This window comes from Mandrillus leucophaeus, unplaced genomic scaffold (genome assembly GCF_000951045.1).
Source record: "Mandrillus leucophaeus isolate KB7577 unplaced genomic scaffold, Mleu.le_1.0 Scaffold333, whole genome shotgun sequence".
In the NCBI taxonomy this organism is placed as follows: domain Eukaryota; kingdom Metazoa; phylum Chordata; class Mammalia; order Primates; family Cercopithecidae; genus Mandrillus; species Mandrillus leucophaeus.
Genome location: NW_012103510.1, coordinates 3,479,270 through 3,494,722, shown reverse-complemented (window position 1 = coordinate 3,494,722; position 15,453 = coordinate 3,479,270). Strand labels below are relative to the sequence as shown.

Sequence of the window (15,453 nt, the reverse complement as noted above, 5' to 3'; positions counted from 1 at the left end):
CAAAGAGGCAAAAAGGCACAAACTGGTTCCTGTGTCAGGAAAGGCCGAGGAGTCAGTGCTGGGCTCCAGCGGGATAACTGGACCTGGGGCCTCTGGACAGCTTCAGCCCCAGGCACGCTGTCCCCAGGTGGGGGCAGAGAAGGCCACAGGGCTCCAGGCTGCCCACCTCAGCTGAGACAGAGGCCCCTTTCTCAACCAGCTCAACCTGCAGGCTTGAGCCACACTGACCTGACTGTGGTCACAGGCCCAGTCCTGGATGGTCACTGTCACCAAGCAGTGGCACGCTCTGACCAGTGGGCCTGGGTCCTGTGACAGCTCCTGTGGCTGGGGCGGGGTGGGGTGAGGCCCAGGGGAACCATGTGGACTGAAGGGGAGGGAGAGGGCAGCACTCCCAGAGGGGTGGACGCAGGACCGGCTGGTGGGGTTGGTGGGGCAGCTCTGGGAGTGGAGGGAGGGCGGGTGGGGCCGCATTGCTGGAGGCAGCTGGTGAGAGGGTGCCTCAGCCTCCCGGTAATCATTCCTGCCGAGCGAGAGCCACATGGCAGGGGCACCAGGTGGGGGCTCCCTGGATCACGTGGGGCATGGAGCCTTCCACCTGGGGTGGCCACAGGCAGTGGATCAGCACAGGAAACCATGGACCATGTGGCCGGGCCCACCCCAGAAACACATTCTGGCTTTTCTTGTTCCCTCGTATGTCTGCCCACGCCGGGGGGAGGTGAGGGAGCCGACCTAAGGACACTGACTGGGTGGGCTGGTGTGGTGCAGGTTTCTGGGGGTCGTAGGGCCTGGGGCAGCATCTCGGGGCACTGGGCTCACCAGGCTGCATCCACAGGTGCCCTTCTTCCTGTTCATCGTCTTTGTGGTGTACACGCTGCTGCCCTTCAGCATGCGGGGCGCTGTCGCTGTGGGGGCTGTCTCCACCGCCTCCCACCTCCTGGTGCTCGGCGCTTTGATGGGAGGCTTCACGACACCCAGTGTCCGGGTGGGGCTGCAGGTGAGGGACGGGCTAAGGCCTCTGGGGAGGTTCTGTGGTCTGGGTCTAAGGGCAGATGGGGGCCCCCTCTGGGTGAGTCAGACCCAAAGGCCCCGGAGCCGTGTTTGTAGACAGCCTGCTCCAAGGCCGGGTCCTCTCCGAGTCTGCTCCGAAGCTGGGCCTCAGGCATGGCCCTGCCCTCTGGCCTTTGCTTTGCTGGCCTAGGGCTCCCCTGTGGCTCAGCCCTCAGGGTCGTGACCTCAGGCCCTGCCTCCTGGTTCAGGGATACTGTCATGGGGTGAGTCCCGTTCCCAAAACTTTTTCCTCACAGGCCCTGTCCTGACGGGGCTTGGGGGAGTATCCCAGGACACTGCCTTGTGTCTTTGTGTTGAATGACTGAACCATCTGTTCATAATTATTGAGGATTTAGAGATGTGCTTCCTCCTGACCAGGCCTGGCATCCTCTCCGGGCAGAGGCTGGCCCTCTGCACAGCCAGCTGGGCGCTGTGCCCTCTGGGACTGCCCTTAGCACTCAAGCCCCTCAGGCCCTGGGCTCTGTGAGGTGGCCTCTTCTGCCTTCCTGGGTGTCCTGGTCTTGCATCCTAGTGACTCACTAGGAGACTAGCTCCTGTCTGGGCCTCAGTTTCCCTGTCTGCCCCAGGAAGAGTGACATTCTCAGTGGGTTGGGGGTCAGGGAATGGGAAGAGGTGCCATCACTAGTCTGCCTAGGAGTCTGGTGCCTGGGAGGGCAGGGGCCAGGCCACACTGGCCAGACTGAGCCCTACCCTGGTCCACCCGCAGCTGTTGGCCAATACAGTCATCTTCCTGTGCGGGAACCTGACAGGCGCTTTCCACAAGCACCAAATGCAGGATGCGTCCCGGGACCTCTTCACCTACACTGTGAAGTGCATCCAGATCCGCCGGAAGCTGCGCATCGAGAAACGCCAGCAGGTGGGACCTGGCCCCCACTCCTCACCTTGCACACCCCTGTCCTCTTCCTCTTTCTGTTGGACATGAGACACTCATGCCGCCATGTGCATGAGGTGCATGGACAGACACCTGTGCAGGTCTCACCTCGGTAAGTCCTGGGCTCCAGCAGGGTAACCGTAGCCTGCTGACCCTTGACTCTGCCTTCCTCTGTGTGGTTTCAGTCCTGGGCACGCCGTCCCCAGGTGGCAGCAGAGAAGGCCGTAGTGGCGCCAGGCTGCTCACGCATCAGCTTAGCCTCCCCAGCTGAAAGAGCCCTTTTCTCAGTCAGTCTGAGTCCCGGGGGCTGCTGGGTACATGGGAGCTAGATGCCCAGTTGGGTTGGTGAAGGACAGGAGCAGAGATGGAGACATTGTGGGCAGGGCAGGCAGGCAGGGAGGATGGAGGCCAGGGAGGCCAGGTCTGGGCCCTGATGCTACCTTGCCTGTCCTCCGCCGGTCCCTCTGCTGGTCTGCCCGCCGGCACCCAGGAGAACCTGCTGCTATCGGTGCTTCCAGCCCACATCTCCATGGGCATGAAGCTGGCCATCATCGAACGGCTCAAGGAGCATGGCGACCGCCGCTGCATGCCCGACAACAACTTCCACAGCCTCTACGTCAAGAGACACCAGAATGTCAGGTGGGCGGTGAGATGTGTGGACAGCGTATCTCGGGGGCTGGGTCCACCGCTCCCCCGGCCCCCAGGTGGCCTCCCTGCCCTATCTGGAGGCTCAGACTCTTGCCCATATAGGGATTGGGAGAGGGCCCCATGGTTCCAGATTAATCCAGGGCCCTCCCTGGGCCTCAGAATCCCCACTTGTTTCCCCAGGGGCAGGATCAGGTCAGGGCTCTTAAATTAGAGAATTCAGATTGGTATTGGAAGATCTAGCACCCCCCAAAACTGTAAAACTGTGTGAGCAAACATAGCTTTTGTGAAGGAAGGGGTCCTTTCCGATGATTCTCAAGGGAGCACAGGACCTCCAGAAGGAGGTAAAGCCCCCCGCGGGGCCTTGGTGCCCAAGAGTGCCCCAGTTCTGACACACCCGATTTGCAGGGAACCATGAAGTTGTACTTGAATGCACTGACCTGAGTTTGTCAAGTGTAGATGTGGGTGCTGGGTGCTGTTGAGTGTAAATGTGGGTCCCGGGAGACCCCTGGGGTCCTCTGCCTGCAGCGCCAGCATTACATCCAAGGCTGGCCCGCTGCCTTTTCTCTGGTCTGTGGATGGTCCATGAGCTTATGGACTTTGGAGCGGGGAAACCTGGTGCAGATGCCAGCTCTTGGCTTTCCAGTAAGTCTCAATGTCCTGGAGCCTGTTTGTACGTCTGTAGAACGGGAGTTCTGCAAGGGTTGTGTGAAGACTCAATGCCTGTAAAGCACTGGGTGTGGAGGTTGGCTTAAGGGAGCACGGAGCTGCCTCTCACCAGGGAGTTCTAAGGTCTGTGCTGTGGCGAACATTGGATGGGAAAGGGGAAGGCTCCAGGCTGCCTGCAGAAGTGCCCTTCAGCTGTCTGCAGTGATGGGGCCCAGGGGGAGCCTGAGGGCCCCTGCAGGTTCTGGACTTTGCTCCCTTCTGCTTTAATGTGAAGTCCCTGGAACTTTAATCTGTCTTTATGGCTGGGCGCGACTCTCCCATCCCTATGGAGGCTGAGGAAGGGCAGGGGTGAATGGGCTCAGGCCTGGCAGGCTCCTGGGGCTCCAGACAGTCCTCCATGCTCCTGCTGCTGCTGTCCAGGAGCCAGGCTCTGACACTCCCTCCCATCCCGCCCCACCCCCAGCATCCTCTATGCGGACATCGTGGGCTTCACGCAGCTGGCCAGTGACTGCTCCCCCAAGGAGTTGGTGGTGGTGCTGAACGAGCTCTTTGGCAAGTTCGACCAGATCGCCAAGGTGAGCCTGCCGGCCTGCACTGGGCAAAGCCAGGCCCCTCCCCTGCCCATTGTATCTCCAGGGGTGTCCTGTGTCCAGCGCCCTGCTGGGATTGGGATGGGGAGGCGTGGCTGAATTTTAGCATCCAGTCAGCAAACACAAGCACCCCATGGTAAAGGTGGGGGTGAGTGGTGGCCACGGCAGCCAGGATCCTGTGCTCCGAGTGTGAGGCCAGTGGGGAGATGGACAGTGCACACTGGGTGATCTACTGGGGCTTCGGAGCTCAGATGGGGGCTCAGGAGGAGGAGATGGCTCCATCCTCACTGGCAAGGCCAGCAGCCTCTACTCACTTGGTAGCTCAGGAGGACTGTGGAATGCCCAGCCTCACCCAGAACTGCTTTTCACAAGATCTGCGGTGAATCATGGGCACATTAAACTTTTATGTTTTGTTTGTTTGTTTTTGTGAGATGGAGTCTCACTCTGCCATCAAGGCTGGAGTGCAGTGGTGCCATCACTGCTCACCGCAGCCTCTACCTCCCAGGCTGTGATTCTCGTGCCTCAGCCTCCTGAGTAGCTGGGACTACAGTGTGGCACCCGCCACCACGCCTAGCTAATTTTTTGTATTTTTTATTTTTTATTTTTGTAGCAATGGGGTTTCGCCATGTTGGCCAGGCTGGTCTCGAACTCCTGACCTCAAGTGATCCTCCCCTCTTGGCGTCCCAAGTGCTGGGATTACAGGCGTGAGCTCCTGGCCCACCTTAAAGTTTGAGATACTTGAAAAAACATCTGAGGAGGAAAGGGAACAGTGTTCTTAGCAGGGGGAACAGCATAGACAAAGCCTGGGGTAGAAAGAAAGCCCTGTGTGTCCATGGGGTGAACATGCTCAGTGGGCGTGGAACAGGGTGTGAAGTGGACAAGGGCACAAGGTCAGGCGTGCAAGGACATGAGGGCCAAGGCGAGGACCAGGATGCTGAGGAGCTCGACAGGTGCCAGGCAGGGAGGGAGGTCAGGCAAGGAATATTTCCATTAATGGACCAAATGGTCCTGAGAGTAGGTGAGTGCCAGGCCCTGAACCTGGGTGGGGCCTTGGGCCTACATGGTATGTGTTTGAAGAGAAGTGTGGGGTCCAGGAAGCCTGGGGAGCACCTAGCCCAGCTTCAGGTGATCAGGGCAGGTTTCCTGGAAGTGGTGGCCATTAAATAGAGGCTGAAGTGTAATTTAAGGTGGTGGCTCCCTATCCTGGCTGTACTTGGGAATCACATGGAAAGCTTAAAACACCAATGCCCGTGTCCATACCCATCAGAGTTTTGTTTTGTTTTGTTTTTGAGACAGAGTCTTGCTCTGTCACCTAGGGTGAAGTGCAATGGCATAATCATGGCTAACTGCAGCCTCAACCTCCCTGGGCTCAGGTGAACTCCCACTTCAGCCTCCCGAGTAGCTGAGACTACAGGTGTGCACCACAACCCCAGGCTAATTTTTTTTTTTTGTATTTTGTTGAGATGGGGTTTTGCTATGTTGTCCAGGCTGGTCTTGAATTCCTACACTCAAGTGATCCACTCACCTCAGCCTCCCAAAGTGCTAGGATTACAGGCATGCACCATCACGCCCTGCCACATCAGAGTTTTTTTTTTTTTTTTTTTTGAGACGGAGTCTCAATCTGTCGCCCGGACTGGAGTGCAATGGCGTGATCTCGGCTCACTGCAAGCTCCACCTCCTGGGTTCACACCATTCTCCTGCCTCACCCTCCTGAGTAGCTGGGACTACAGGTGCCTGCCACCTCGCCCGGCTAATTTTTTGTGTTTTTGGTAGAGACAGGGGTTCACTATGTTAGCCAGGATGGTCTCGATCTCCTGACCTTGTGATCCGCCTGCCTCAACCTCTCAAAGTGCTGGGATTACAGGCGTGAGCCACTGTGCCTGGCCAGAATTTTTAAGAGCCTTCTAGGTGTCTCTGTGGGCAGAGAATCAATGGTCTAGAACTTGATGGGAGGGAAGTTATGACTTCACACCGGGAAGAAGTTTTCACGATCAGAGCAGCTCAATCCTAGGAGGACTGGGAGTGGGCTCCCTGTTGCAGGCGGTAACCAAGCTTCTATAGGATTGCACTGGTCAGGGATGTTCTGGAAAACTGTCCCATCCTGGGGATTGTGGACTGAGTGACTCAGAGGGCCTGTCTAGCCTGGAACCTTCCTTCAGGATCTGCATGGCTTCTGAGCCAGCAGCTGGGAGCCCCAGAGGTTGAGGTTCATGTGAGGCAGGGGCCCTGGGCTCGGGCCACAGCTGGCCCTTTCCTTACCATAAAGCCCATGCAGAGGGTCCCTTGCCTCTTGCACACAGTCTTCCCTCTCCAGCAGGCCCAGGAGGCATGGCTGTATTGCACAGATGGGGAAAGGGAGGCCATGGCAGCTGCCAGCTTCCCAGAGCATCTAATCTCTGGGCAGAGTTGGGCAGGGCTGGTCCCAGCCTTTTCTCCTATCAACAATAAGATTCCAGAAGTGTAAGCTCTTTCCAAGAGCCAGGGCCTCCTCTCTCAGAGGCATACAAGTCACACCTTGGCGCAAGACCCAGCTCCCCAACTCCGAGTGTCAGAGACACAGGGGACTGTCAGCCGGTGGAGCAGCCTGGGGTATGTGGCCTCCCCTACATCCCCGAGAGCCAGGCTGGGTCCACGGGCAGTCCTGTGCCTGGTCCGAGAGGAGATCAGGGTAGCCGGACCCTAGTATCCAGGTCTGCCAAGGTTGCCTGCTTTCTAGGAAAGTTACTGTCCTTGTGTCCCTGCAGTCACTCAGAACTCACTCAGCATGTGCCAGATGGGGCCCAGCAGGAAACATCTGGCACACGCTCAAACTGAGTAATTGGAGGAGGGCGCAGGCCAGGGACGGTTCCCAGGGTGGGCAGGTGCAGGGGACCTGGAGGCAGGGCTGGTGCTATGTCTGGGGCCTGGGTCTGTGATGACTGATAGGCACAGAGTGGGGACGAGGCCAGGATAGGCTCTAGACCTGGAGACAGATGGTGTTCCAGGAGCAGGGCTAGCCGTCGTGAGCCTGCAGGACAGAGCCCTCTTAGCTTCCTCCCTGCCAGAAGCCAGAGCACAGGGCCACCTGCTGGGGTGTCCAGTCCGAGGGTCAGCCGAGTGGGTAGAGGGTAGGGAGGGGAGAGCAGAGGCAGATGGTGCTCCTTCTTCAGCTCCCCTAAAGCCCCACCCACGAGGCCTCGGTGCATGTGGCCACGCTTGCTGAAGGCTTAGGGAAGGCCTGGTGATGCAGCAGTGCCTCAGATGAACCTCAGAGGGCTCTCGGGGTCCCCTTCCCTCCCTGGGCCTTTTCCTTTGAGTCCCCGGCCTCGCTCCTCTCTGTCTCCGCCTTCCCCATCCCTCTTTCCTCTTTGCATTGGTATCTTTCCTCCCCACCCCTAAGCCCTGTCAGCACAGCCACTGCTTGGGTGACCTTGAAACCTGCTGACTCCTTGGTGTGTGCACCTGTGACCTCTGTCCTCACTCCCCACTCCTGCAGCCTCCTGGCTGCCTCGCTGTCTCTTCCCCAGCTCCTGTGAGTCCCTGAGCACTCTCCCTGCAGAGACTGGCATGGCCGGCTCTCGCGGTTCCTCAGGGTCTTAGCTCAAATGATTCTGATTCCTTCTCTGAGAGGTCTTCACTGGCTTCCTGGGAACATCACCTCCCTCCTGTGCCTTGGTTTTCTCCTTAGTCCGGTCACTAAGAGGGGCACACTGCTCTGTTTTTGTCTTTTTAGTTTAGTGCCCACCCCTCCTGCCTGCGTGCAAGCTCCGTGGCTGCAGAGATTTTCGTCTATTTTGTTCACTGCTGTGTCCCCTTGCCTGGCCTGGGGCCGGGTACTCAGTAGGCATTCAAACATTACCTGGGCAAATGAAACCAAGGCAGAGCCCTGCCCGAGGCCCTTAGGAACACTTGTGTTCACCTCTGGTGCTTGCCTGGGGGTTCCTCCTGGGGAGGCTCCCATGTTGCTAAGCCTTTTGCCAGGCCCAGAAGTGGCTCCTGGTGGCTGGACCCCAGGAGGCAAGCCCCCAACCAGGAGAGAGCCGGGCGCACCCTGGAGGGTCGGGGGAGGCGGCTGTCGTGAGAGGTCCCGGCCCCAGACCTTCCAGTGACCAGGCCCCTCCCTTACCCTGCAGGCCAACGAGTGCATGCGGATCAAGATCCTTGGTGACTGCTACTACTGTGTATCGGGCCTGCCCGTGTCGCTGCCCACTCACGCCCGGAACTGTGTGAAGATGGGGCTGGACATGTGCCAGGCCATCAAGTAGGTCCTGGGCAGGCCCAGGCACTGGGTCCTGCCCCATGGTGGACCCTCCTGGGCATGGTAGGGAATTTGTCATTCCCATGTCACCAATGGGGAAACTGAGGCTCGGGGGATGGGGGGTGAAATCAGCTTGCCTGGACCACCCAACCTGCTGGAGGATTCAGACCTCACCTGTTTGCGTCCCTCCCCGTGGTGCTGCCTGTGACTCTGAGTCCCAGAAAGCATCTCCGGAGCTCAGAGCTGGGTAATGTGAGGTCAGGGCAGTGAGATCCGCTCCCCTCAAGGCTGGGGTCTTAGCAACAGCAGGAGGCTTCAGGGCAGGCAGCCGGGGGACCTTTCAGACCCAGGGATCGACTCCAAAGCTCCATCTGCTTGCTGCCCCCCAGTGAAGATCCTGGAGTCAGGCTTGGTCCTGAGGCTGCGGGGAGACCCCCAGCTCTCCTCCAGGTCTGCTGCGGCTCTGAGCAGCCGGGGTCTGTGGCAGGAACTTGCTGAGAGGGCTGTCTGGGGAGAGGGCCAGGCAGGCCCAGCCAGGGTGACCAGTGTAGGGCAGAGCAGGGCCTGGTGGGGCTGCCGGTCCCAGGCATCAGTCCCTGTCCCAGACTGTCCTCCTGAAGTCCAGCCACAGGTGGCTGGTGTTGCCGGAAAGAAGCCTGGGCAGAGCTGGAGGGGCCTGGCCCTGCACCACTGCCTGCGTGACCTCAGGCCGGCCCCTGTGCTGTAATAGGTGGAGGTTGCACAGGCTCTTATGTGCCTCTGGCTCTGACCCTGGAAGGCTTGGTCAGTGCCCAGCCTTGTTGGTGGACACGTGGTGCCGCTTGTTATGGGGACTCAGGCTCTGTTCCTGTCTTGGGGTCCCCTGTGCCCCAGGGAAGCTCTCCTGTGGGGCTCCGCTCCTGTTCTCAGTGGTGCCAACAGCTCCTAGGGCCCCTGCTTCCCAGGGACTGGTGGGGGGTGCATAGAAGGTGCCCATGGTCTGGGCCCTGTGTTCCTTGTCTATGCTAGGTTTTGGTTGGTTCCTGGACCCCCTCTGTAGACCCTAGTAAACTTAAACTTATTTATTTATTTATTTATTTATTTATTTATTTATTTATTTGAGACAGAGTCTCACTGTGTTGCCCAGAGCGCATCTTGGTTCACCACAACCTCTGCCTCCTGGGTTCAAGCGATTCTCCTGTCTCAGCTTCCCAAGTAGCTGGGACTACAGGCGTCTGCCACCACGCCCAGCTAATTTTTATATTTTTAGTAGAGTCAGGGTTTCACCATATTGGCCAGACTGGTCTCAAACTCCTGACCTCAGGTGATCTGCCTGCCTCAGCCTCCCACAGTGCTGGGATTACAGGCATGAGCTACCACGCCCGGCCCCCAGTCAACTTTTACAACCCAGCCAGTGCTGCTGGGCAGGGAAAACACCCAGTGATGGTATTTTGGGTCCATCAACGTGGGCTGTAGTGACTAGTTGGAATTCCTCCTCCTTCCTACCTAACCCTTGAGGTCCGGTGTGGCCACACCTACTTGTGTGCCCCCGGGGACGGGCACTCAGCTCCTCCTAAAGAGGAAGCCGCATCAGGCTGAGAACATTCTGTCCCGTGGGCTGAGCCTGCCCTGTTCCCACACCCTGTCCGGTACCCACCCCACACCTGGGAGCTTCAGCCTGTCCCAGGGCTTAGGCAGGGCTGGGGTGACTGGGCCACTCTGCCCCAGGCAGGTGCGGGAGGCCACGGGCGTGGACATCAACATGCGTGTGGGCATACACTCGGGGAACGTGCTGTGCGGGGTCATCGGGCTGCGCAAGTGGCAGTATGACGTGTGGTCCCACGACGTGTCCCTGGCCAACCGGATGGAGGCAGCTGGAGTCCCCGGGTGAGGCTGGGCTGGGCAGTGGCAGGGCCAGAGGCCTGGGGCTAGCTGTGGATGGAGGGTTCTGTGGTAGGTTGGGGGGTGGTCAGGTGTGGAGGGAGGGATGAATGCAGAAAAGCTGGCCTGGGGCCCGGGCCTGCCTGCTGCACGTCCCTGGGTGGATGCCAGCCCTCTCTGGGCTCCGAGGCTCTGCCTGACTTGGGTCTCCCGCAGCCGGGTGCACATCACGGAGGCGACACTGAAGCACCTGGACAAGGCGTACGAGGTGGAGGATGGGCACGGGCAGCAGCGGGACCCCTACCTCAAGGAGATGAACATCCGCACCTACCTGGTCATCGACCCCCGGGTACGAGGGCTCGGAGGCCGCAGCTCGGGGGGACCCAGAGGGGCTGGAGGGGCCCTGGGAAGCCTGGCCTGCACCTCGGGGGAGACCCCCATGGAGGGAGAGGTGGGGAAGGGTCCTGGCTGGGCAGGAGTGAGCTCCCTGTTCCCAGGCACGTTGTAGGCACTGAGTAGTCACTCCCTGGGACTCCATTCTTCTCTGTGTGATGGGAAAACAGCATCTGCCCCACCAGAAGGAGCTAATCTGAGCGAGGCCCTTGCGGCGCGCCCGGCACGTCACAGCATTCTATGAATTATCGTCGCTCTTGGTTTATTTTCCATGAGGTGGTTACTAATCTCGCAGATTTCTGAGAGACACACTTTCGAAACAAGCTTTGGATGAGACTCAGGAAAGCAGGGAGTGGCCTGGGAGCCACTGGGCAGGAGCCTTTGAGTGTCCTGGGTGCTGACCGCAGGTCCCCTGGTGGATCCAGGACCCTGTGGTGGGGGAGGCAGTTCCACTGCCCTGGCCAGGTGGGGCCCACCTCGGCCTGTCTGCTGCCCGCCCCTGGCCTGCTCAAGGGAGTCTGGCATGTCTGGCCACTACTCTGTGAATCATCCTTGAGGCTTGCTCAAGAATGTCGGCCCAGCCAGCAAGTGGCTCCTTTCACTCTGGTCCTGAATGTGCCTTGGGGCTGGCCCGACTGCCAGACCCTGGGGGCCCAAGGGCTGGCCTGTGAGCCTCCCTACACATCTGCTGGCCTCACTCTGCCCCCAGCACCCCCAGTGCTGCGCCATCCATACTGAGCCAGCATCTGGGAAAACCCCTCCCAGTACCTGTGTCCTGCGCCACCACCCTCCTAGAATAGGGCAGCGATCCTCGCCCTGTATCCTGGCCCTGGCCTTGCCCCTCCAAGCCCCTCCCCTGCTCTCCCGTTCCCCTCACCCCACCTGGTCTCCTCCTGCCCTTCCACTACCAGGCTGGTGGCACCTGCAGGTCCCTGCACCCGAAGCACTCCTCCCTCCATCCCTAATGCCTTTGCTTGTTTATCCATTTTCCTTGTCTGTTGTCATCGTGAGTGCCATGCCAGGGGGCTCCTCCTCTGCAGGCTGCAGCCCTCCACCCCGTGCTGAGATGGGTGCCCAGCTCGAAGCTGGTGCTCAGATAGCCCTTGAATGAATGAAGCAGCGCTCCTCACCTAGGATGCTCCAAAATCTACCCCCGCAGGCTGCCAGGTGGAGCAGAGAAAACTGCAGGGCTGCCTGGGCGGACTTGCATTTCAGATAACCGTGAATCATGTTTCGCATAAGTGTTGCACGCAGTACTCAACTGGGCAGCTGTATTTATCTGGCAGCTTGTATCTGTATTTATCTGTATTTATCTGGCAAAAGTTTTTGTTTAACTTTATTCATCCACGCAGTTGAAGTTCAAAAGGTGTGAAGGGCATGTTGTAGAAAGAGTCCTTGTCCCCAGCCGGCACATCTCCTCAGAGGGGGCCTGTGCAGTGAGTTTCTTGTATTCCCTCCACAGGGATTTTCATGGACACAGAGTGAACTGCGAGTCCCCCGACCCTTCATGCTAAGGTGGCAGTGGCGGGCCCCATGGTCGAGCACCCTGCATTTTTCCTACCTTTGGGACATCCCTCCTGTGTGCAGGGAACTTGTCTGTAGCTCCTGTTTTTGACACGGAGATAGATTTTCTGCACTGGCTTCTATGGGCTTTGCCTCACCATTGCTGTATGGCCTGACTGGGGCAAGGTGGGCTCCTGTGGACTGGATGTGGCTGCAGGTGCCCCCATGGGGCTCATACCAATGCCACGCCCATTCTGAGTAGGATGTGTTTGCTCAGAACTGAGGAATCTGATTTTTATTTATTTCTGCTTTTTATTTGTTTCTCAGGGGGCTGGGGTGTCTGGATTCTCTGCTGAGTGCCAGTGACCTTGAACTTGAACGGCTGGGCACTGTGTAGGCAGAGTTGCCACAATGGACGAGGGGACAGAGAAATGCACCCACCCCCACCAGGTTGCTCACCACAGGGCCAGCGAGCTCTTCCTGCTCCGGGACACTCACCAAGGCCAAATTCCACATGGCTCCCATGGCTAGGCAGATAGATGCGGCTAAGGACTTAAAAATGTTTCTATCCCAAAAGGAGGCAAGAGGTTTCCGGGAAAGTTGAGCTGTGGCTTAGTGAGTGTTTGTAGTTGTGGAGGCTTGTCCACGGGGTGTTTGCGGGGCCCTAGGAGACAGGACTTCTGGAGGCAGGGGAATGTTTCAGGGGCTAAGGACTCAGCAGACCTGGAGCCGGCTTAAGCTCATCTCTGGTGGCCTTTGGGTCTTTCTCTTCCCTGCCCCTTTTCCAGTCCTGTCTGGCCGCCCTAACTGAGGAAGGCCGCAGGCAGGTGTTCTTGGCTCAGGGGGGTCTCAGGTCTGTGGCATGAGGGGGTTGGCGGGTAGGGCTGGCCATGCATTCAGGGCCTGGCTGAGCTACTGAGTGTCCAGCATAAGGCTGGGTCTCGCAGGCACGTGGCAGGTCATGGCCCTGTGCCATCTGCGGTTGGGGGCCACACAAGTGGAACTCTCTGGATCGCTGCCTTGGGGGTTGGCTGGCCTCTGGCTTGGTCATTTCTTGGGGCGGCCAGTGCCCCTCTTCCTCCTGGTCGCTTCCCACAGGAAGGAGCGAGCGCGCGCCGGCCACACGTGGGAGGGCGGGCTATGATGGAGGGAAGGCGTGCCGGCCACACGTGGGAGGGCGGGCTAGGATGCCTGTGGCTTCCCCAGGCGCCTCTTGGGGAGGGGCTGATGGGTGCTCAGACCCCAGGGACTCTCTGGTTCCAAGGAGCCTCAAGGGCAGTGGGGCTTCGGGCTTGGGACCCGAACCCCGCCTCTCTTCTTGGGGAGGCAGAGCAGGGAGTGGGGTTGGGTACCGTGGTGGGTACGCGCTAGCCTCTTCTCTGCCTGGGGCAGGGCCAGGGCGCCGAGCTGCGACCCCCTATGACCCGGCCTCAGTGTGCACCAGGCTTTGGCTGGCCAGTCCCCAAGGGCAGCCACTCTCCAAGGGGACTGCGGATTGAGCAACTTCTTTGCTGTTTATTTTTTCATGGGCTCAGGGTGGTGTCACACTTCAGGGAGAGCCGGATGGGAGTGGCGGCCCCTTCCTGGGCCGAGAGGGGAGGAGGTGGCACAGGCCTGTGTCCATGTCTGCCCCCAGAGCCAGCAGCCACCCCCGCCCAGCCAACACCTCCACAGACCCAAGGGGGATGCGGCCCTGAAGATGCGGGCGTCAGTGCGCATGACCCGGTACCTCGAGTCCTGGGGGGCAGCGCGGCCCTTTGCGCATCTCAACCACCGCGAGAGCGTGAGCAGTGGCGAGACCCCCGTCCCCAATGGGCGGAGGCCTAAGGTAGGTCCCCCTCCCACCCAGAGAGCCAGGGATTGGGGCCCCAAGCCAGGGGCAGGAGAGTGAGTGCTAAAGATCTCCTACCCTCTCAGCCTCACTGTCCCCATCTGTAAAATGGCCACAGCCTCTGCCCTACCTCCTGGGGCTGGAGAGGAAGCAAAGGCATTTGGAGACTACGCCAGGATGGCCAGGAACATCCCTGTCCTCCTTGGTGCCTGGACCATGCTCAGTTGTAGTCAGGATGTCTGTGGCTTGGATGACCCTGACACCTTGTCCTGTGTATCAAGTGCTGGAGGGGCTGCACCTGGCCCAGCAGTGGCCTTCAGGGCCCAGTGTTCTGGGGAATGACTGTATCCTTTCCTCCCTTCCCTTTCAGAGCATTCCCCAGCGCCACCGCCGGACCCCAGACAGGTGCGTGCCCTGCCATCCTGGCAAGTCCTGCTGCAGCCACCTCCTCCAAGCAGGCTGCCCTGACCAGCCTCTGTCCAGTGGGCAGCTCTGCAAGGCCCAGCCCAGGACCTCTGTGAAGTTGGCCAGGGCTTGGGTCAAAGCATTTCTAGGAACCAGAGTTTCCTGGCTCCTGGCCCTTCTACCTGGCCTTGATGGAGCACCTGTTGTGTGGTGCCCTGGCAGGGTCAGTGGAGTCGGTGGAAGGGAAGGAGATGCCTGTGGGTGTTCTGGTCTCCATGCCAACCCCGGGGGTGTAGCTGAAGACGCCTTGGACTGGGGCTTGGGTCTGCCCTCTGCGTGTGGCTGGGGTGCTGGCCAGTTGGGCCATGCTGGATGATGCTGGGTCCTCACTTGCCCTCTCTGGGCCTCAGTGGGACCCACCCATTCCTTCACCATCCCACACGAGGTTCTGGGACCGCACTGGTGGCCATGCCCACGCCCACGCCCTCCTCTGGGAGAGTTGGAGGTGGTCCCTGTGCCCATCCTGTTGTTGGTATCTGATTCCAGGAGCATGTCCCCCAAGGGGCGGTCGGAGGACGATTCGTACGATGACGAGATGCTGTCAGCCATCGAGGGGCTCAGCTCCACGAGGTGAGGCCTGAGACCTCTGTCCACCCCCATCTCCTCTCCCCCTTGGATAGGGGTCTCCTATGTGGGCAGGCCCACCTCATGCCCCATGCCTGGTGGCCCAGTCTTGTTCCTTCCCCCTGCCTGCTGCCACCTCCCGAGGGAATGGACCCCTTCCCAGCTCCCATCTCACCACAGCTGCCCCCGCCCACAGGCCCTGCTGCTCCAAGTCTGACGACTTCTACACCTTTGGGTCCATCTTCCTGGAGAAGGGCTTTGAGCGTGAGGTGAGGACCCCCAGCAGCCTCCCCCACAGAGGGACAGGGTCTCCAGGCTTGGGGTGGGGTGGGAGGCGCAGGTGATGGGGCAGCCTGCATTCCCAAGACCGGCTAGGGGAGGGGCACTGAGAATCCACAGCTGCTCCCGCGTGGGGGTGGGGGCGGGGCCAGTGCAGCACCAGCCTGGCGCTCTCTCCTGTCAGCCTCATTCCATGACCCAAATGCGCCATCAGAGATTTGCCTCCATGGGTCTTCAAGACTTTTGCTCCGTCCAGTGCAAAGCCTTAGCGGATCCTGGCATGGATGCCTCAGGCTGACGGCACTGGCCTTGCAATGAGATGAGAACCCAAAACTCAGTTATCACTGTCCTGTCTTGCTGCTACGAGCTTTTTGTACTGATAACGACCATTTCTTTCCTGAGTGCCTTCTGAGTTCCGGCAGCATCCTCGGCACCCACATTATACAATTTAACCGTCACACGGCCAGCCCAGGGGTGC

The 15,453-nt window shown here is 59.6% G+C and overlaps 1 protein-coding gene across 1 annotated transcript in view; it reads left to right on the top strand.

The window, feature by feature from the left end:
- Positions 1-15,453, top strand: part of ADCY7 (adenylate cyclase 7) — a 58,611-nt gene that overhangs the window by 24,229 nt on the left and 18,929 nt on the right. Inside the window, exons 4-14 of the mRNA XM_011988657.1 lie at positions 833-994; positions 1,775-1,924; positions 2,430-2,578; positions 3,717-3,828; positions 7,956-8,083; positions 9,788-9,946; positions 10,157-10,289; positions 13,473-13,664; positions 14,038-14,072; positions 14,619-14,702; positions 14,893-15,018. Coding sequence (XP_011844047.1) covers positions 833-994; positions 1,775-1,924; positions 2,430-2,578; positions 3,717-3,828; positions 7,956-8,083; positions 9,788-9,946; positions 10,157-10,289; positions 13,473-13,664; positions 14,038-14,072; positions 14,619-14,702; positions 14,893-15,018 — 1,430 coding nt within the window. The remainder of the gene's footprint in view (positions 1-832; positions 995-1,774; positions 1,925-2,429; positions 2,579-3,716; positions 3,829-7,955; positions 8,084-9,787; positions 9,947-10,156; positions 10,290-13,472; positions 13,665-14,037; positions 14,073-14,618; positions 14,703-14,892; positions 15,019-15,453) is intronic.